Source organism: Megascapheus bottae, chromosome 7 (assembly GCF_031878675.1).
Source record: "Megascapheus bottae isolate mThoBot1 chromosome 7, mThoBot2.hap1, whole genome shotgun sequence".
In the NCBI taxonomy this organism is placed as follows: domain Eukaryota; kingdom Metazoa; phylum Chordata; class Mammalia; order Rodentia; family Geomyidae; genus Megascapheus; species Megascapheus bottae.
Genome location: NC_143515.1, coordinates 51,734,806 through 51,757,565, shown reverse-complemented (window position 1 = coordinate 51,757,565; position 22,760 = coordinate 51,734,806). Strand labels below are relative to the sequence as shown.

At 38.8% G+C, this 22,760-nt stretch overlaps 1 protein-coding gene across 3 annotated transcripts in view; it reads right to left on the bottom strand.

The window, feature by feature from the left end:
- The window catches only part of Fbxo11 (F-box protein 11), an 83,518-nt gene that overhangs the window by 15,953 nt on the left and 44,805 nt on the right, over nucleotides 1-22,760 (bottom strand). For 2 of the 3 annotated variants that reach the window (XM_090336984.1, XM_090336986.1), the window contains exons 2-7: nucleotides 8,746-8,873; nucleotides 7,904-7,985; nucleotides 6,851-6,995; nucleotides 4,298-4,427; nucleotides 1,852-1,935; nucleotides 1,639-1,771 (exon numbers count right to left, since the gene is read on the bottom strand). In XM_090336984.1, coding sequence (XP_090193110.1) covers nucleotides 1,639-1,771; nucleotides 1,852-1,935; nucleotides 4,298-4,427; nucleotides 6,851-6,995; nucleotides 7,904-7,985; nucleotides 8,746-8,853 — 682 coding nt within the window. In that variant the 5' untranslated portion in view covers nucleotides 8,854-8,873. The remainder of the gene's footprint in view (nucleotides 1-1,638; nucleotides 1,772-1,851; nucleotides 1,936-4,297; nucleotides 4,428-6,850; nucleotides 6,996-7,903; nucleotides 7,986-8,745; nucleotides 8,874-22,760) is intronic. The other variant, XM_090336985.1, reaches the window with a different exon arrangement.

The following is a 22,760-nucleotide window of genomic DNA, read 5'->3' as shown; positions in this document are numbered from 1 at the left end:
ACCACGCCTGGCTAAAAGTGATATCTTATAAATACAAAATTACCACCACTAGCAGAAAAAGAAGTTCAGGGAGAAGGGGAATGAAAGAAACCTCTGTATTTAAATGTCTTTCAAACAGGGGCCTCAATTTGGAAAGTAATAAAACCAGCAGGCAGCCAAGCACTGGTGGCTCATACCTGTAATCTTAGCTACTCAGAATGTTGAGAACTCTGAAGACTGTCCTTCAAGGCCAGCCTGGGGCAAGAAAGTCCATGAGACTTCTATCTCTAATTAACAAGGATGTGAGGGCAATCTGGCTGGCTAGGCAGGTATCTCCTTCCTCACTCACTACTCCATGTGCATCCCTCCTGAAGCTGTGCACTCAGCTGAAGAGAGCGACCGGTCTTCACTCAAGAGTATACAAAACAAAAGAACTGGATGTGGAGCTATGACAGAAGTGTACACAAAAACCTAGGCCCTGAATTCAAGCCCCAGAATCAGAGGGGAAAATCAGGAAGAATTTTCTTTACCTTCTACTCTCTTGGTTTTTTTTCTTCTTTCTTTAGGGGGGAGGGGAGGCTAGAAAGGGGAGAGCTTTTGGTGTTAGGGATTTGACCACAGAATTTCAAATCTGGTAAGGTAATAGTCTACTGCTTAATGATAAACCTAAACCTTTCCCTTCTTCTTTATGATAAAGATGAGGGAGCAAAGTAGATAGAAACAGTACATGTAAGTTTCATTAGCAAATTATCTTAAAATCGTTTGTGCCAAATTCTCAAAAAAATCAGATGGCACATATCCTCAAATGACTCATTAGGACCCCCAAAATATTTCATTGCATTTATTTTATTTTTGATAGTCCTGGGGCTTAAACTCAGGGCCTGGGCACTGTCCTTAGGACTTCTCTTGGCCTTTTCTGTATATGTGGAACCAAGGAATCAAACCCAGGGCTTCATGCATGTTAGGCGAGCACTCTACCACTAAGCCAAACTCCCGGACATCACTTCATTTATTCTTAAAAAATTAACCATAAGAATGTCTTTGGAACTTGCAAAAAAAAGTATTTTAAAATATATTTCAGTTCATTCAGAAACCTAACTATAAAAACATTAACATTAGCTGTGGGGAAGTAGCTCAGTGCTGGAGCACTTGCCTGGTATTGGCGAGGACCTGTGTTTGATCCCCAACGTCACAAAAGAAAAAAGTAAGAAGACAAGATATTACCATTTTTACTTGCAAATGAAAGATAAAACATGTTTTTTTTTTCTTTAGTGAATTTAAATGAAGGAAGTACTGACTTCAAAAAATACATTTTGTACTGTATTTGCTACTCAGGAGGCTGGGATCTGAGGATCACAATTTGAAGCCAGCCCAGGAGAGAAGAGTCCATGAGACTTTTATCTCCAGTTAACTTCCAAAAAGTCAGAAGTGGAGCTGTGGCTCACAAGTGCTAGCTTTGAGCACAAGTATTCAGGGATAGCATCAAGGATCTGAATACAAGTCCAGGGCTGGCACGAAAAAGAAATGGTATTAACAATGTTCAACTGGATTTTAATTCACTCACTAGCATGTTAAAGTCCCAATCCAATTAAGATTTTAACCCAATTAAGTAATGAAAATAAAAATTTAAAATTGTAATGATAATGCATTTCAAAATACCTGCACCAATCATAGTGATGGGAGATTCAATATATATCCACTCATCAGTATATATTCCAGAATGAACAAAGATAAGTCCATCAAAATGAGCTTCTTGGACTCCACCAAGTGCATCTTCAATAGTATCATAATACTAGGGAAAAAAAATACAAGTGTCAACACAGAACTGAAGGGCTACTATCTTTAAGTCATAGAAATAGAAATAAAACATACCAACATATTTTCTCTTCCTTTGTATCTTGCAGGGTTACTGTAGAAATGTTCAGCAAATCCTGGTTTTACATGTGCACCTTTATACTAAAATGTCAAAAACAAAACATTGACAATTAATACAAACATTACATTCTAAACTAATTACATCACAACTTTCATTAGATATAAAATGTTTCAAGGGGCTGGGAGTTTGGCCTAGTGTTAAGAGTGCTTGCCTAGCATGCATGAAGACCTGGGTTCGATTCCTCAGCACCGTACATACATAGAAAAAGCCAGAACTGGTGCTGTGGCTCAAGTGGTAGAGTGTTAGCCTTGAGAAAGCCCAAGGACAGTGCTCAGGCCCTGAGCTCAAGCCACAGGACTGGCAAAAATAAATAAATAAATAAATAAAATCTTTCAACTATTCTACTAATTTTCTGCTATATAGTACAATATAAAATAAAAACAGTAGAATTTTTTAAAAAAAGGCACCACTATTACTTAGGGCTGGGAAACTCTTTGTAGTGGGGCTGTTCTATGCACTGGGGTATGTTTATTAGCACTCCTCAATCTCTATCTAACTTCACACCAGCAATACTTTCTTCTTCATTCAGTGTGATATTGACAAATGGAAGCAAAGATCAAACGGACTGTAGTAAGAAAGAGGGAGAAAAAAGTTAGACTATTTCAACCAATAAGCCAAGAATTGTGGCATGGCCCCATGCTTCTAGGTACTCAAAACTCTTAACTGAAAATAACTGAAGCAAAAAAAAAGACTAAGGTGTGGTTAACACGGTAGAGTGCTTGCTTAAAAAATGTGAGGCTGTTCTAGAAAATGGGAAATGGGGCTTGGCTCAAGGGTAGGGTGGTAGCCTTGAGCTGAAGAGCTCAGGGAAGTGCCCAAGCAGAGTTCAAGCTCCATGACACCGCCCCCCCCCAAAAAAAAAAGTGAGGCTGTGAGGAAAGGGGAGAATGCAGTCACAAATTCATTGTATGTATCACAAAATTAAAAGAGGGGCTGAACAGGGGTGAAAATGTTGAAGAGAGGGACACAGATCAAGATGCATTGTATTCAGAAACTACTTTGTTAAGTAGCAAAAGAAATAATCTATTCTACAAATTTAAAGAGAGTGAGGGCAGGGGTGAGTAAGGAGGGTTGGTGAGAATGTTGAAAGGGATGACATTGGTTAAAATGCACTGTATTCATAAACCGTTTGTTGAAAAGCATATTTTTCCACAACTACTTAATGATTGTGAGGCTGAGTTCAAACACCCAAATTATAAAACTAAACAAAAAACAATTTAAATATAAAATAAAACAAGTACATGGAAATCATAATAGTTCAGGCTTCTGACACTTACAATCTCATGGACTTTCTTGAATGGCCTCGGATCTCAAGCATGAGCCACAGCGCCACTTTTGGCTTTTCCAAGTAGTTTGCATTTGAGATAAGAGTCTCACAGACTTTCTTGCTCCGGCTGGCTTCAAACTACAATCCTCGGGCTGGGAGTTTGGCCTAGTGGTTAAAGTGCTTGCCTAGCATGCATGAAGACCCAGGTTCGATTCCTTGGTACCACATACATAGAAAAAAGCTGGAAGTGGTGCTGAGGCTCAAGTGGTAGAGCTCTAGCCTTGAGAAAGTCCAAGGACATTGCTCAGGCCCTGAGCTCAAGCCCAGGACTGGCAAAAAAACAAACAAAAACAAAAACAAACTACAATCCTCAAGTCTCAGTTTTCTGAGTAGCTATGACTATAGGCCTCATCCACTGGTGCATGGCTTTTCTTTTAATGTTATTATAAAAGTAATGTACAGAGGAGTTACTGTTACCTAAGTCAGATAATGAGTACATTTCCTTCAGGACAATGTCACCTTTCCCTTGCTCTCACCCAATTTTTCCATCATAATCTATCCTGAAGTAAATTTATTTTTCTAAAGAAATATATTTATAGCCTGGTATGGTGGCTCACACCTGTAATCCTAGCTAGTCAGGAGGGTGGGATCTGAGGATCACAGTTCAAAGCCAGCTCAGGCACTAAAGAACGTGAGACTCTTATCTCCAATTAACCACTAGAAAAGTGGAAGTGGAACCGGAATTTGGCCTAGTGGTAGAATGCTTGCCTAGCAAGCAGAGACCCGAGTACGATTCCTTATTACCACATACATAGAAAATCTGGAAGTGGTGCTGTGGTACAGCACTAGCCTTGAGGAAAAAGCCCAAGGACAGTACTCAGGCCCTGAGTTCAAGCCCCAGAGCTGGCCAAAAAAAACCCCTGAAGTGGCCTTGTGGCTCAAGGGGCAGGGTGGTAGCCTTGAGCTGAAGAGCTCAGGGACAATGCCCAGGCCCAGAGTTCAAGACCCATGACTACTGACCACCCCCCATATATATATATATATATATATATATATTTATAAATGTATGATATAAACCACTATCTTATATCTTATACTATCTTTATATTTCATACCAACTGCTGGAAACTCTCCTTCCAAGGATTTGGATGTTCATATTCTTCTGGATTAATCTGGTAGAATTTACCAGGTTCAGGATGCATCATAGGGCGGGTATATTCAAATACTTCCATGTATAATCGTTTCCTGAAGGGAAAAAGAAATTAAAATACTTTTCTATAAATTGTCTTTTATAATAATAAACTCATGCAAATATAAAAGGTGATGCACTTTACAAAAACTGTTTACTTAACAGGTATTTTAAATCCATTTTCTTTCTCTTTTTTTTTTGCCAGTCCTAGGGCTTTCTCAAGGCTCTAGAGCTTTACCACTTGAGCCACAGCATCACTTCCAGCCTTTTCTGTATATGTATTACCGAGGAACTGAATCTGAGGCTTTGTGCAAGCACTTTACTAGGCCAAATTCAAAAGTCATTGCCAACAAGATAATTTTAAACAATTCTGTTATTTTCGGTCTATTCATACCTAATCAAGTACTACACCAAATCTTGAAACTGGAGCAACAGTAACTATTATCATTTCTTGTACATTAGTAATTTTTTTTGTTCTGCTGCTCTTCATTTTTGTCTTTATAATCTTAATATTTTTCTCTTAAATATAAGCAATTCCTTACTTTCCACATTATGCATATACATAGCATCTGCAAAATTTAGAAAGGTAGGAGGGAAATAACATACTATTACCAATTTATTTTCTTCTAGTCTTTTCATTTATTTACTGTTTTTGCCAGTCCTAGAGCTTGAACTCAGGGCCTGGACACCGTCTTTGGGTTCAAGCTTAGTGCTCTGCCATTTGAGCCACAGTGCTATTTCTGGCTTTTTCTAAGTATGTGGTACCAAGTAATTGAACCCAGATCTTTTTGCATGGTAGTTAAGCACTCTACCATTAGGCTACACTCCTGACCTCTAGTCTTCTTTCTGCCTGCCTGCCTGCCTGCCTTCCCTCCCTCCCTCCCTCCCTCCCTTTCCTCTCCTCTGTCCCTCTCCTCTCTCCCTATCCTCTCTTTCTTTCTTTAAATCTGTCCTGGGGCTTGAACACAAGGGCTGGGCACTGCCTCTGAGCTCTTTCTGCTCAAGCCTAGTGCTCTATCTCTTTGAGCCATAGCATCACTTCTGGTTTTCTGGTGGTTAATTGGAGATAAGAGTGTCATGGACGTTCCTGTCCAAGCTTGCATTGAACCAAGGCCCTCAGATCTAAGTATCCTGAATAGCTAGGATTACTGGGATGAGCCATTGACACCTGGCTTTTCCGTGTTTTATTAAACATCTTTTGTAGGGCTGTGGTATAGCTCAGTGATAAGAAGCTTGTCTGACATTCTTAAAGCCTCATGTTTAAAATCTCCAGCACTGTAAAAATGGGAAAAATGAGTTGGCTGCTGGTGGCTCTTGCCTGTAATCCTAGCTGAGATCTGAGCAACTCAGTTTGAAGCCAGCCTGGGCAGGAACGTTCATGAGATTCTTATATCCAATTGCCACTAAAAAGCTAGAAATGAAGCTGTGAATTAAGCAGTAGGGTGTTAGCCTTGAGCAACAGAGCCCAGGGACAGAACCTATGTCTTGAGTTTAAGCTCCAGTATTGGGACTCCTACTCCCACAAAAAACCATCCCACAAAAAAAACAAAAAATAAAGCCTAACAACTTTTTGTAAAAATTGCTATTAGGAAACACAACTCAACCTTCCAAAGTAAATATAGTTCAATTTGTTCCTTCTCTTATTTCTAAAAACTTAAATTTTCAATTTTTTGTCACTTATTGATTACGTTATGAAAAATTTATATATAAAGCAAGTGGATTCTCAAAAGTCAAATTATTCAGTGGTCAAGAGGAATATACACTTTAAATATTATGAATATAACATTTTTCCAAAAGTGAAATACATACTCTACACTTTCTTGTTGTGAGCGTGAACTCAGAGCCTGGATGCTGTCCCTGAGCAATTTTTGCTCAAGGCACAGTGCTCCCTTCTGAGCTAAAGCATCACTTCTGGTTTTTTGGTGGTTAATTGGAATGACTCACCAGCGCCCTCCTTACTATAAACTTTTAATCTACATAGTTCTGCTTTTAAAATGCTATTAAATATTAAAGGTCAAGGCATTGATGGCTCATGCCTGTAATCTTACTCAGAAGGCTGAGATTTGAGGCTGCAGTTCAAAGCCAGTGCTGGGAAGAAAATTTCATGAGACTATTATTCCAAATTAACAGAAAAAAGCAAGAAGTGAAAACTTAGCTCAAATGGAAGATTGCTAGCCTTGAACAAAAAGCTCAGGGACAGTGCTAGACCTTGAGTTTAAGCCCTAGGTCTGGCAAGGGAAAAAAATAAAAAGGAATTAAATGAAAAAGCTTTTCTATAATCACTCAGTTGCTATTAATTGATAACAAAATCCTGCTTGCACTGATGATCCTAAATTTATGATAAAAAGGTTACTTGAGATTTATAAGCATTTAACTTTATTTAAACTATGTACTTTTACCAACTCAGACTTCAACTTCTGTACAGCTAGCATTTCAGTCAGCAAATAATGTATTTTAAGATAAAGAGGTTTTCACTTACCACAAAATTGGATCATTAGCAAGTTCACTGAAGCGTTTACACACACAAGCTGCTCTACAAAGATCCTGTTCCAGCAAATAAGAGAAGATTTTCAAAACTACTTCATCTGGTAATTTTTCCTGAAGATATTGTTCAGCAGGTGCTGCTAAAAGGGACATTAATAAACAAAAATTAGAAAACAATTTACTTAGTATGCCAACAGTGATTTTCTCATTATTTAAAGAATATCGTGTCTATTTTCTCTAATAAACAGCTTTTATAATGGCCATGTTGTAAGTATCTGGATTTCAGCAATAACATACCTTTATCTTGACTTAACAAATAGTCTTTTTTTTTGGTTAAGCTGTTATTTACTATTGGAGAAACTGGCTAATATACAGAAAGTATTTAGAAAGTAAATAGCAACTGGCTAATATATAGAAAGTATTTTTATAGAACAATAAAAGTCAAAGAGAGCTAAGTGCTGGTGGCCCATGCCTGTAATCCAAGCTACTCAAGTGCTAAGATCTGACAACTGCTGTTCTAAGCCAGCCAAGGCAGATAAATCCTTGAGACCCTGATCTCTAATTAACAAGGAAAAAGCCAGATGTGGAAGTGAGGCTCTGATAGTAATGTCAGCAGTGAGTGAAAAAGCTGAGCAATTAGAAAGAGCTTGAAGCTTGAATTCAAGCAGTAGTATCAGATGGGGGAAAAAAGTCAAAGAGGGAGATGCTAGGTTCTGATATACATTTATTAATAATCATTGTCTCATTTCCAAATCTAATATTTAATTTCAATTTTTTTTTTTTTTTTGGCCAGTCCTAGAGCTTTAACTCAGGGTCTGAGCGCTGTTCTTGGGCTTTCTCAAGGCTACCATTCTACCACTTGAGCCAAAGCACCACTTCCAGCTTTTTCTGTGTATGTGGTACCAAGGAATCGAACCCTGGTCTTCATGCATCCCAGGCAAGCACTCTAATACTAGGCCAAACTCCCGGCCCTAATTTCAATTTTTCATCTAACATAATCTTAAAAAAAAATCATTTATCCTGTCCCTTAGCTTTCCATGCAAAATACCTGATAGATCTTGAGATTTTCCAGACACTCTTGCACGTTTTGCTCGATGACCGAAGTTTTCTGTAGTTGAAGTTGAGGCACCCTTTAAAAGTAAAAACAAAAAGAAAATTTATCAAGTAAATATTTTTACCATATATAATCATCACACTGAAAAAATATATTTCTCATTTTTGTTTCCTAAAAATTCTTTGACTACAAAAACACTGAGAGAGAAAAAAATAAAGAGCCTATTAGTTGTATCAGCATTTCTATAAAAAAAAGGTAAGAGTGGGCCGGGAGTTTGGCCTAGTGGTTAAAGTGCTTGCCTAGCATGCATGAAGACCCGGGTTCGATTCCTCGGTACCACATACATAGAAAAAAAGCTGGAAGTGGTGCTGAGGCTCAAGTGGTAGAGCTCTAGCCTTGAGAAAGTCCAAGGATAGTGCTCAGGCCCTGAGCTCAAGCCCAAGACTGGCAAAAAAAAAAAAAAAAAAAGGTAAGAGTCTCAGGTCAAGAGCTTTATCTTGTGTGATTGTTGTTCTTAATGTACTGTTATTTCCCTTTTCTTTTGTTGCCTTTTGGTTAATCTCATATTGTTACTGTATCTGACTTTGTTACCCAGTATATTGTATTTACATTTACTTGTTTATTTGAAATAGGAAAAGGAAGGGGGGGGGGGAAACAAGATGATTAAGAGGGGGTAGAGGGAGGGAAATGGGGACAAAAACGTTAAGAAGGGGTATCAATATATGAGAAGTAATGTACCTACTATCTGGCGAATGTAACTGTAACCCCTCTATACATTACCCCACAATTTAAAAAAAGTGCTTCAGGTACAAGTGATGCAGTTACAAGTAACTTACCTCCATACTGCTCTTGGTAGGACACGCTGTTCTTTTCGGCAAAAGAGTTTTTCTACGAAGTTGATATGGACTATTTTGTGCACCAGGACCTGATTCTTCTGCAACCATATCTGCAGGTACATCATCATCTGTAATAAACAAATGAAGTAAGAAAACTAACACACACACACACACACACCCCTCCCATTTGTAGGGCTTGAACTCTGGGTCTGGGCTCTGTGCCTGAGCTCAAGGTTACAACCCTGGAGCCACAGCACCACTTCTGGTTTTCTGGTAGTTAACTGGAAATTAACTCACGTTCTTTAGGGCCAAGAGTGGCCCTTAAGCTACTCGTAGACTTCTGAGCTCCTGAGTACCTAGGATTACATGTGTGAGCCACCGGTGACGGTGACTGGCCACTTTTTTTTTTTTTTTAAGCCAATGGATACAATAAACTTTTTTTAAAAGACCAGTATTTTTTTTCTAATTTTTATTTTTTGCTGGTACTAGGGCTTGAACTCAGGGCCTGGGCTCTGTCCCTGAGTTTCTCTAGAGGACCAGCTCAAGGCTAGTGCTCTACCATACTTTTGAGTCACAGTGCCACTTTTTGCTTTTTCTGAGTTGTTTATTGGAGAAAAGAGTCTCATGGACTTTTCTGCACAGGCGGGATTCGAACTGTGATGCTCAGATCTCAGCCTCCTGAGTAGCTTAGGAGCCACTGGAGCTTGGCTTTTTGTTTTTGAAGGACAGGGACAGATAAAAATGTTATATAAAATTTCAGCCAATTGGACACCATTTGAAATAAATGTTACATTTCTATACAACTTTGAAGACACCTTTTAAAATGGAAAGGGTGAGGAAGATGTCCATTTGACAACAGGAATGAGAAGGAACTATATAGTTACCACCTCAGACATGGAGTAGAAGAAGTACTATATGGTTAAAACCTAAAGGTAAGGCAGGCAGCCTGCCAATGAGTATCATTAAAAAGCAGAGTAAAAAGGGTATAAAAAGATATGGAATATTAAAAACCAGATAGGGGTTAAAAAATCCATTACAGAGGCACAACGAATTGGAAAGACTCAACAAATAGGTCTGGATCAAACTTAGAAAGTCTCTGTACAAGGCAGGGTGCAAGTGGCTTATGTCTGTAATCCTAGCTATTCAGGAGGCTGAGATCTAAGGACGGTGGTTCAAAGCCAGCCTGGCCAGGAAAATCTGTGAGACTCTTATCTCCAATTAACCACTAGAAAACTGGAGATGGCGCTATGGCTCCAAACTGTGGAGGGCTAGCCTTGAGCTGAACAGCCCAGAGTTCAAGCACCACAACTGAACCGCACTCCCCCCCCCAAAAAAAAAAAGTTTCTGCACAGCTACTCTGGAGGCTGAGATCTGAGGCTCACTGTTCAAAGCCAGCCCCAATGGGCCATAAGACTCTTATCTCTAATCACCAGAAAACGGGAAGTGGGGCTATGACTCAGGGATAGGGTAGTAGCCTTGAACTGAAGAGCTCAGTGACAGCACCCAGGCCCAGAGTTCTATATAGAAAGTTCTCAGAAGAATGGCCAATAAACACATGAGGAAATGCTCAACATCTCAAGCCATAAAGAAGGTGCAAATCAAAACAGTGAGATTTCATCTCATCCTCATCAAGAATATAAACAGTAGCAAATGCTGGCAATTATGTGGGGCAAAAAGAAACTCTTTTACACTGTTGGTGAGAATGTACACTAGTACAAACACTCTGGGAAGGTCATTTGGAGATTCCTCAGAGACTAAATAGAACCACCCTACAATTCAGCAAAACCACTCTTAGGCATTCACCCAGAATATTACAAATCAGGATGCAGTAAAGATACTTGCACATCATGTTAATTGTCCCACTATTCACACTAGCTAAGTTATGCAAACAGCCCAGATGTCCTAAAATGGATTAATGGATTAAGAAAATGTAATACATGTAACAGAGGAATTTCACTCAGCTATCAGAAATAATAGGTGAACCTAGAAAAAATTATTCAGGGAAATGGACTTAGAAAAATGCAAACATACAGGATAACATACAATATTACAGATTATGAATATACACAGAAATTGAGTAAAGGACGGTATGTATACTTAAGGGAGGAGCCCCCTGGTGTAAAACTTTTCTGAAAAACTAATGAACTGTTAACAAAATGAATAGCAGGAAGGAGAAACATGTTTGGATGGGCATATTGGGGAATGGGTACTGATGAATGGAGAGAGGAAGGGTGAGCTGTATCAGTCAGCATATTCAATATACACATTTTTATGTAAAAATTGGACTATGGAATTTGAGGATATGAACAGAAGGGAAGGAAATGGGCAAGAATGATGAAAGGCTCAAGATGCACTTATAACCTGATTTATGGAACTGAAACCTCTTTGTACAACTACTTAATAAAAATAGTAATTAAAAAAAAAGAATATCTATAGAGGGGTGGTCTGATATATGGTGCTGGAGTTCAAGAGGTGAAGAAATGAAGTTTGCAAGAGGGAGGGGGAAAGAAGAGTGGTCTGGAATGGGGAGTCAAGAGTCAGAGCAAGAGAACGGCAAAACCAGGCATGGTGGCTCACACCTGTAATCCTAGCTACTAAGGAGGATGAGATCTGAGGATCAAGGTTCAAAGACAACCAGGAAGTGGAGCTTGATTCAAGGGTAGGGCTGCAGCCTAGAGCTGAAGAGCTCAGGGACATCACCCAGGCCAAGTTCAAGTTTCATGAAGTAAAAGACGGGGGGAGGGAGAGGCATCACATAGAAAAGGTGATGACAGAAATGATTATGTTCCTGGAGCATTTGCTCAAGGCTAGCACTAGGTCTCAACCACTTTCAGCAAAAGCACCACTTGTTTGGTTGGGGCTTGAATTTAGGGCCTGAGCACTGTCCTTGGGCTTTCTCAAGGCTAGAGCTCAACCACTTGAGTCACAGCACCACTTCTGGCCTTTTCTTTTTGCCAGTCCTGGACCTTGAACTCAGGGCCTGAGCACTGTCCTTGGGCTTTTCCCTCAAGACCAGTGTTATACCACTTGAGCCACAGCACCACTCCTGGCTTTTTTCTATGTATGTGGTACAGAGGAATCGAACCTGGGTATTTGTGCATGCTAGGCGAGCATTCTACCACTAGGACAGAGTCCTTGCCCCATTTCTGGTGTTTCAATGGTTAATTGGAGATGAGTCTGTTGGGGACTTTTCTGCATGGGCTGCCTCAGATCTCAGCCTCATAAGCAGCTACTAATACAGGCATGGGCCACTGGCCCAGCTCTGTGAGGCCAACTTAACTGACGGGTAACTGAATACAAGCCCTGTGATATTAACAGTTATTTCTATAGCTGAAGCAACTACTAAGTAACTAACAGATGGATAACATATTCAGCTGGATATACTTGACAAAGAGATGATTTATGAAATGGGATAGAACTAAACAACACAAAACTTCCTCATAATGTTGAGAAAGGCATGCAATTTAAAACTTACAATAGCTTAGCTCTGGAACTGTTTTTTGCCAGTCTTGGGGCAAACCAGGGCTTCATGCATGTTAGGCAAGCACTTTACCACTAGGCCAAGTTTCCGGCCCCAGCTCTGGAACTTTCTATTGAACATTTTGGGACTACAGCTGCCCTTAACTAAATGAAACCACATAAAGTGAACTTGCAGATGATTAGGGAGGGGGTGGGTTTACTGCAGTATCTTTTTTTTTTTTTTTTTGCCAATCCTGGGGCTTGAACTCAAGGCCTAAGCACTGTTGTTGGGCTTTCTCAAGGTTGGAGATCTATCGCTTGAGCCACAGCATCATTTCCAGCTTTTTTTCTATGTACATCGTACCCAGGAATCGAACCTGGGTCTTTATGCATGCTAGGCAAGCACTCTCCCACTAGGCCAAACTCCCAGCCTGTCCCTGAGGTTTTAAGTTCAAGGTTAGTACTCTACCATTTGAGCCACAGCTCCCCCCACTTACAGCTTTTTGGTGGTTAACTGGAGATAAGGTGCATGGATTTGCCTGCCTATGCTGGCTTTGAATTCCAAGATCTCATCAGATCTTAGACCTCAGCCTCCTAAGCTTGAGCCACCACTGTCCAGGTTATTTTAATATTTAATTACAAAAATCCAATATTTAAATGTAAGGCTGTACTCTAAATTATTAAAATTTCTCAATAGCAAAAAATATTTAAATAACTTATTTATTTATTTTGCCAGTCCTGGAGCTTGAACTCAGGCACTGGGCACTTTCTGTGGGCTTTCTCAAGGCTAGCACACTACCACTTGAGCCACAGCACCACTTCTGGCTTTTTCTGTGTATGTGGTACTAAGGAATCAAATCCAGAGCTTCATGCATGCTAGGCAAGCACTCTACCACTAGGCTATGCTCCTGGCCATGAAATAACTTATTTTTTTCCATATTTTTTAATTGTAATTAATAGAAGGGTTACATTATATTCACCAGATAGAGGGTGCATTACTTCACATACATTGATACCCTTTCTCATGTCTTGGTCCCCATTTCCCTCTTCCTACCCCCAAATAACTTATTTTTAAATAAGTTATGTCTATACTGTTTCATGAGTAAGGTTGGGAGGTATGATCAAGATACACTATACTCATAAACTGACAAGTTGAATGGTAACCCCTCTCTAAAATCATTTAAATATAATAAAAATAGGAAAAAGAAAATACTGCCTCAGCATATAATCGATATTTATTAAAGATGTTTTACATTTTGATATTATATTTTAAAAATCAGTACGCATTTTTAACACAGATCACCTTGATTCAAATTAGTTCTGTTAAGTGCTCAATAGCCAAATGAAGCTGGCTACTGCAGGACATGTGCACATGTTGTATGTATATGACCTCCCCATACCTGTATGTCACACTGCATGTAGCTTTCATTAAAGCTTACAGTTCCTTTAAGCAGTAATATTAATATCATGTAATTAAAAATGTCACACACAGGGCCAGGCGTGGTGACTCATGCCTGTAATCCTAGCTACTCAGTAGGCTGAGAAATGAGGATCAAAAAGCCAGCTCGGGCACAAAAGGACCTGAGACTCTATCTCCAACTAACCCCTAGAAAATGGGAAGTGGGGCCTGACTCAAGGATAGGGTGGTAGCCTTGAGCTGAAGACTTCAGGGATAGCACCCAGGCCAAGTTCAAGCCCCAGGACCCACAAAAGTCATACACACATATCAATTTTATAATTTCTAGACTTAACTTCAAATTCTAAAAATATTCTTCACTATTAATAAGAACCCATGGGATAAGTAAAGCTTTCTGAAAAATAAATGTTTCTGAACAAAAATTTATCTTTGAAATTTTAGCATTAAACAGCACTGAAAATTTGTATCAGGATTCAAACAAGAATCCTTTGTCTACAGTATTGGCTTAAAGTCTCTACACTTTAGGTTATAAAGAGAGTAGTTTATGGAATTTAATAGGAAAGTTTTTCCTCCCACAAATACATGTATACTCCAAACTACTTACCCACAGACATACATTAGATTGGAAACAGGCAAATCTGTGCTACTAACAACTGTGTGTTTAGAAACAGCTCCAGTTGCACTGCACGGAACTACCACTTGACAACTGTTTCTAACACAGTTGGGAACCACCACAGATTTGTTCTTAAAAAAAAAAATGCACAAGTGAAATACAATCAAGACAAAATTTATTTAAAATATTCTGAACTATTTTCTTTAAAACTTACATATTTTAAGGGAGGGAAGTCAAAAGTGAAATTAGTGCTTTAAAAGAACTTGACTTAGATGTTTCTGATTATATTTTATATGGTGACTTTAAAAAAATATAATTATTTGGGACACTGCTATATAATATTAAATCATTACTCATTACATATACATAGCTATTACGCCAACTACAGGGATTATTTAAGCCAATTTAATAGAATATGTATAGACTTTGACTACTTAATAACAATCTTCAGGAGGCAAATCTTCCACATCACAAATCAATATTAAAAACTCATATATGCCAGGTGCTGGTGGCTCATGCAAGTAACCCTAGTTACTCAGGAGATTAAAATCTGAGGATCGTGGTTCAAACCCAGCATAGGCAGGAAAGTCCATGAGACTCTTATCTCTAATTAACCACCCCCCCAAAAAAGGACATGGAGCTATGGCTCAAATGATGGATAAAATATGAGCCTTGAGCAAAAAGCTCAGAGACCGTGCCCAGGTCCTAAGTTCAGGTCCCATGACCAGCACAAACAAATAAAACAGTCTCTTAAGAGGCTAGGCACTGGTGTCTCACATCTGAAATCCTAGTCAATAAAGTACAATTTTGCCCAAACTGATGGGAGCTGCAGTATTCCTATTTCCAAAAAGCAAAGAATATAAAAGAAGCTAGTACACTGGAAGAACTCTAGGAAATGCTTTCCTAGAAACACACACACACACAGATTAAATAGTAGGAAACTTATAAAACTTGAGGACAAGATTAAAAGCAGTAAGTAGTAATCAATCTATCTATCTATCTATCTATCTATCTATCTATCTATCTATCTATCTATCTATCTATCTGTTGGGTTATGGGGCTCTCTGGGTACTACTGTCCCTGAACTCTTCAGCTCAAGGCTACCACACTACCGCTGGAACCACAGCCCCACTTCCCATTTTTAGTGATAAACTGGATAAGAGTCTTACTATCTTTAGTGCCCGGGCTGGCTTTGAATCTCAATCCTCAGATCTCAGCCTCCTGAGTAGCTAGGATTACAGGTGTGAGCTACCTCACCCAGCTAGTAAGTAGATTTTTAAAAGAATCTTTCAGCACAGCTACAAACAATCCCTTTTGGGTGGTCCATGGATGACAGATAATATTATCTGGAGAAATAGTTTTAGCACGGCACTACATAGTAACACAATTGTGATAGTCCCAAATAATGTAAATAGTTATTTTTTACTTTATTTTTTTGCTTGTACCCTGTCCCTGAGTTGTTCAAGGCTAGCACTCTTTGTACTATTTGAGCCTTAACATCACTTCTGCCTTTTTTGGTGCTTAATTGGAGATGGAAGTCTCATAGGCTCGTGACTGTTGTTGCTTTTAACAGTGAACCTCAAATTTCAGCCTCCTGAGTAGTCACCAGTGCCTGGCCTATAACATTTTTTTTGAATTAACATACATTAGTTCTGCAAGTGAAGAGGTCTTCATTGTGGTACTTCCAAATATGTATACAATATATCTCAATTAGCCTTAACTCCTCTATCACTTTCCCTTATCCCTCCCTCAACACCCAACACCCAGGTTCTTTTTTTTTTTTTTTTGGAGCCAGTCCTGGGACTTGAATTGGGGGCCTGAGCAGTGTCCTTGGGCTTTCTCAACACTAATGCTCTACCACTTGAGCTATAGCACCACTCTAGCCTTTTCTGTGTATGTGATACCAGGGAATGGAACCTGGGTCCATTGCCTGTGCGTCGTAGGCAAGCACTCTCTACCACTAGGCCAAACTCCCAGCCCAACACTAAGGTTCTTAAGATCATTTCAACCCAGTTTCTTTTCTTTTTTCTCTTCTCTTCTCCCTCCCTCCCTCTCCCTCCTTTTTTTCCTTCCTTCTTTTGTGGGGCTTGAACTATGGGCCTGGCTCTATCCATGAGCTCTTCATCTAGGGCTCTACCATTCTGAGCCACAGCATCATTTCCAGTTTTCTGATGGTTAACTGGAGATAAGAGTCTCACATGCTCATGCCCAGTCTGGTTTTGAACCATGACCCTCAAATCTCAGCCTCCTTACTAGCTAGGATTACAGGTGTGAGGCACCTATAACCTACTCCAACTATTTTTCAATAATAAGAACGGTGGCAGCAGCTACTGCTACTGTTGCTACTGCTACCTCTCCTCCTCCAGCCTTCCTCTTCTTCCTATTTTCTCCACCTTTACTTTTTTACTTTTTCTGCTAATGTGAGCTCAGGGTATTGTACCCTCACTCAGCTTTTCACTCAAGACTCTTGCTCTGAAGCCACCTACTTCTGGATCTTTTTGCTCTTTGGAAATCAGTCTCTCAGATATGTTTGGCCTAGCTGGCTTCAAATGATCCTCAGAATGTAGCCTCCTGAGTAGCTATGATTATGGGTAATGTAGCCATTACTTAAGGCTACATTTTCAACTTGTAATGTCAAGCTATAACCCCTGTTGTACAAGTACTTAAAGATAATAACTTAAAAAATAGTCTACGAACAAGTCACTGAAGAAACTCACATCATAGCAGCTAGTATGTATCAGGAGTCACCTCTGTCAGTTATAGAGGTTTCAATGACGTTTTTGGGCTTGAGTCCCTCAGTGGAGGCTGCCCTTCCCTTAGACCGCCCATGCTCTTATCTGACTGGTGTACTATTCTTTTGTAATCACCTTGAATTAATAAATCTGCTCCTGCTTAAAGTCTAAAAACTCAAACAAACAAAAAATACTCCCCAAACAGCCACAACACCAAAATAAAATCCTGCACAAAAGCCAAAACTATATTTACTCATCAACTGCCATTGCAGGTTTGGCCATGAGAAAAAAAGTATTAGGTGAAAAAATCAAAGAAAATATTCATTGTATGAGAGTTAACTGGTTATAAGAAATTAAAAATATCATATACTTTACTATTATTTGTAACTTTCTACATATTTTTATATCAATAAGTTATAGCAAAGGTAAAAAAGTGATATATACGTTGTTAACCTTAATGATGAAAATGGAACACAACCAGTATAGATAATGCTGAAAAACAAGAACCATGGATGTTTGATTATGTGAAAGATGGTGTCCTATGGATATTAACCAAGGTAAGAAAAAATAAAATTTTGCAAAACTTTAACTGCATTACAGTTATATGGGGGAAGGGGCTGAGAATGTGGCTTAGTGGTAGAGTGCTTGTCTAGCATGCATGATGCCCTGGGCTCCATTCCTCAGTAATACATAAACAGAAAAAGCCAGTAGTGGCACTGTGGCTCAAGTGGTAGAGTGCTAGTCTCCAGCAAAGAAGCTCAGGGACAGTGCTCAGGCCCTGATTTCTAGCCCTAGGACTGACAAAAACAAAACAAAACAAAGTTATACAGGGAAGATGTAGGAAGATAGAATGCTTTTTAAGTAGACTATTTCAGAAGTCAATATGTATTATCTAAAAGTGGTACATAAATATAAGGGTAAACTGAGCAGTGAAAAAAGACACCACTCTTAGAAATTCATCTATTTTACTCAAAATTCATTGCTCAGGATTCGTCTATCATTATTCTGTACAGGATTCTTTATTTAGGTCAACAGATTTCTAAGTTTATGTTAATAGTAGATGTACTTTCAAATCTGCATATAAATTGCTCCAGTTAACAAAGAACATGCCACTTTTGGGGGAATAAGACATATAAATTAATGAGCAAACCAGTATTTTCAAATTCTTATATACATACATACATACATACATACATACTGCTATATTAAAGTACAAATTGTAAAAAAAAAAAAAAAAGATGGGACATAAAGACATGAACAAGGTAGTGTGGAATCCAGTGACCTTGTCTGACTTGGGATGCCTTTCTCATGAGAACTAGTAAGGTGAGGACAAAGTCCTCTGGAACTCAAAGAAGACAAGACCAATCCTGGGACTTGAATTCAGGACCTGGGCACCATCCTTGGACACTTTTTCTCAAGGTTAGTGCTCTGCCACTTGAGCGATACTGCCATGTCTGGCTTTTTCTTAGTATATGGCACCAAGGAATTGAACCTAGGGCTGCTTTGTGCATGCTAGCTGAGCACTTTTTTTTTTTTTTTTTTGCCAGTCCTGGACCTTGAAGTTAGGGCCTGGGCACTGACTTGGGCTTTTACAAAGCTAGCACTCTACCACTTGAGCTCCAGAACCACTTCCAACCTTTTTTTCTATGTATGTGGTACGGAGGAATCGAACCCTAGTCTTCATGCATACTAGGCAAGCACTCTACCACTAGGCTATGCCCGACTTTTTAAAATTTTTATTCTTGTACTTATATGGACAAAAAAAAAAAGGAAGTATTTCTGAATCTACTACCTACTAGTTTTTACCATAGTAAATGAAGAATCACATTAAAGAACAGCAGATGGCGCCAAAACACCATTAAGATACCCTAACCTGCCTTAGGGTTGCTATGTACGAGTAACTCAAGTATAGGGAGAACCATCATATTAAGTACAAACTAGACAAAAATATTACAAATTATCCAGGTTTTCATGTGGTACTCTCATGAACTGTGGTCAACAATATGCTAAAGTATGAAGAGTTATGAAAAACGATTTCCAGCTTTACTAACATTCAAATTATAGCTGTTCAAAGAATTTTTCTAGGTTAGGCACCAGGAAAGCCTGGGCACGAGACTTTATCTCCAATAACTACTAATAAGCCAAGAATGGAATGGTGGCTCAACTGGTATGAGCAAAAAAGCTCAGGGACCATACCTAGGTGCTGAGTTCAAGCCTCAGAGGTGGCACATACACCCATGCACAAAACACCTGGAATCGATTCCTCCGTACCGTATATAGAGAAAAATCTGGAAGTGGTACTGTGGCTCAAGTGGTAGAGCTCTAGCCTTGAGAAAGTCCAAGGACAGTGCTCAGGCCCTGAGTTCAAGCCCCAGGACTGTAAAATAAAACAAAGCAAAACAACAACAACAAAAAATGTATGTAATGAATTCTTAATTGCACTAACCAGATTATATAGGTAACTTAAAGCTATTGTTTATTTAAAAAATGATTTCTTTCTTGATTCTAAGGTCCATAAAAGGAACCAACACTACCATATGAACATATCTACTCAAAAATCAAATACTAAGATGTAAAATAAAAAATATAGGAGAGAAGGCAAGATTTTTGCCAGAATCAATGATTCATTTTTATGACATATAGGTTAGGATTAAACTAATCTGAACTTGTTGGGGGGAGGGTGAGTTTGAGAAATGTCTGGCATGATTTAAAAGTAATAGGAGCCAGGCGCAGTGGCTCACACCTGTAATCCTAGCTACTCAGGGGGCTGAGATATGAAAATTAATGTTCAAAGCCAGCCCAGGAACTCAAGACCATGAGACTCTTATCTCCAATTAACAACTAGAAAACTGAAAATGCGCTGTAAACCTAAGGGGTAGGGCAGTAGCTTTGAACTGAAGAGCTCAGGGACAATGCCCAGGCCCAGAGGTAGAGCAGTAGCCTTGAGCTGAAGAGCTCAGGAACAGTGCCCAGGCCCACAGTCCAAGTCCCACAACCAACCAAAAAAACAAACAAACAAAAACAAAACAAACAAACAAACAAACAAATCCAAAACAGGATCCGTCCAGCCAAGTGGTGGCGACTTATGCCTATAATCCTAGCTACTTAGGAGACTGAGAATGAGAGTCAAAGGTTCAAAACCAGTCCATGCAATCTAGAAGACTCCTCTCTCCAACAAGCCAACAAAAGGACAGTAGAGATGTGGTTCAAGTGTTAAAAAGTGCCAGCTATCACTGAAAAAGTTAAGGGAGAAAGAAGTGTGAAGTTTAAGCCACCCAACAAAATTTTTCTAGTCTTTTGCATACAAAATAGCTAAGCCTGGTGTGCCTTTTCCCGTAGTTCTCAGAGAATGTTTGTCTCATTCCTTCTGTCCCACTCTCCCAAGTGCTTGGATTACAGGCTTGCATCATAACATCTAGCTTTAAAGTACCTTGTCTTTTTAAAGACTATCCTCAGCCAGGCATCCTAAACTGTTGGGTTTCTTGAGATTTATCTATAAACTGTTTTTCCTTTTCTTGCTGTCATGCTGTCAATTCTTAGCTGCCCATGAAACTGACAACAGAAACTTATTTTCCAATAAACCAGTAAACAAGGTAAAAAGGCACTACGAGAGTTCGATAAATTTTTCTAAGAAAAAGTACATGAATTTAAAAAACTCAGTAGCTAATTAGAAGTCTGCACAGCTTCTGTTTCTTAATGCTAAGATAAATGAAACTGCTGAACACTTTATCCCAAATAGTTCAAATACTTCTGAGTACTAACCTCTTGCCAGAAAGGAGACAACTGATGGATCTTCAACAAAGAAGGCATTAGAAACAGGCTATATTTGGTATGGCTGGCTACTAAATGTAAAAGACAATTACAAATATGAATTCATATCCTTAGTTAAGAATTATTTTATTCTTGAAGTCTTAATCAAGGCTAAACAACTTTTTAGCCTCTTCAGGGGAGATAAAAAAGAGGCAAGTTAAATCAAAAGGTCAGAGAGGCTTAGCTTTGTTCTATTGGAAAAAGAGGGGGAAAATTAACACCCTTCCCCCATTTTTAAGCTTTAAATTAAGATATATAGCAGGTCTCAAATTATTTGAAGACATTGTAAAAAAAATCCATCCATAAATAATGTACAATAAGCTGCTCTTATTTGTGAACTTGTTGCATGCAGTTTTGAATAAGTCACTGGACATTGATGAAAGTAAACTATACAACTCATGCATGAAGATGGGAAGGAGGGACTGAAAGAGAAAGAGGGAATAGAAGACCCCCTACAAAAGGAAATGTACTCATTATTTTACAGACTTATGTAATTGTATCCCACTGTATATCATCTCTATAATAAAGTAATTTACTAATTAAAAAATGCTTTTCAACTGTGGGACAAACATTACTGAAAGAATTAAGGACTTAGAACCAGGACCCTAGATAATTATCTGTCATAAAAAAACAAATTTCAAAACCAAATTCCCCCAAATGTATTATGCAGCTCAACTGATGTGGAGAAGGTCTCAAATTATCATCAGCTTTATTTAAATCACTGTGTTATCTGCTGAGTGTTTCTCTGCCCCTAATTTTGTGACAGCCTTTCAAAAAGCAAAGTAAATAATGTGCTTAATTGAAGTGATAAAGTGAAAACTTCAGGTTTGTTGAAAAAGGCATGTCTTTGGTAGGAAGTTGGGTGGTATTATGGGAAAAATGACGCAAGCACTTTACAGTATTCAAGATAACAATCATTACAAGCTAGATTTTAGTAAGCAGTTTTAATGTGCTTCAACAGTAATTTTCTAACAGCAATGTAACCTACTCCATGTAGTTTCAAGTTATAAATGTTCAGGTATAGTGATATGAGGCACAGGTTAAATTTAGAGTACTGAACTCTACACAGACTGATTGGTGGTTTCTCCTCAATGGCAGTCTCCCTAAAAACATGAATTAGATACTAACATGAACTAGAACATAGTAACTGGCTTCACATGTCCATTCCATCATTTACAGTCATTTCATACCAATTAAGGGTAGATTTCAGGTTGTCCCAGCTCAAAAGAAATTTTCATTTGTCTTATGAGAGGGCTCATCCTTTTTTTCTCCTAGTAAAACCAAACAAGGACAAATGTTGTATTATTTTTGTTAAACTGTCATCCTTGGTCCTTAAGGAGAACAAACCTGAGGCCTACACTGACATTTAGAAGGATAAAGCTAAAACAACTACAGAAAATAAAAAACTTGCCATGTGTTTAAATCAGTTTAAGTCAGACTTAGTGAGAAAGTTCCACTGCTCATGATACACAAACAGGGTTGAAAACCACTGAACTAGAAATAATAAACATGAATTTCAAAGGGGATCAACGTGTAGTGATGTGAAGAACTATGAACAAAAAGTGAAAAATTAAAAATCAAAACCTAATCTATAGGGCAAACAATGAAAATATTCAAGGTAGGAGCAGTGACTCACACCTATAATGCAATCCCTAAATACTCAGGAGGCAGAGATCAGGAGGATCAAGTATCAAGGCCAACCCGGGCCAAAATTAGCATATCCACCTCAATCATAGCTGAGCACGTTGTCTTAAACCCGTCATCTCAACTATACAGAAGTATAAATAGGAAGATCATAGTCCATGCCAACCATGGCATAAACATTGAGACCCTAATCTCAAAATAACTGAAGCTGGAGTTAACAGTCTGGGGAGGTGGTTCAAGTGGTATCTGCTTAGCAACTACAAGATCCTAAACTCAAAATTTAAGTGCAGCCAGGCATGGTGGTTCACACCTGTAATCCTAGCTACTCATGAGGCTGAGA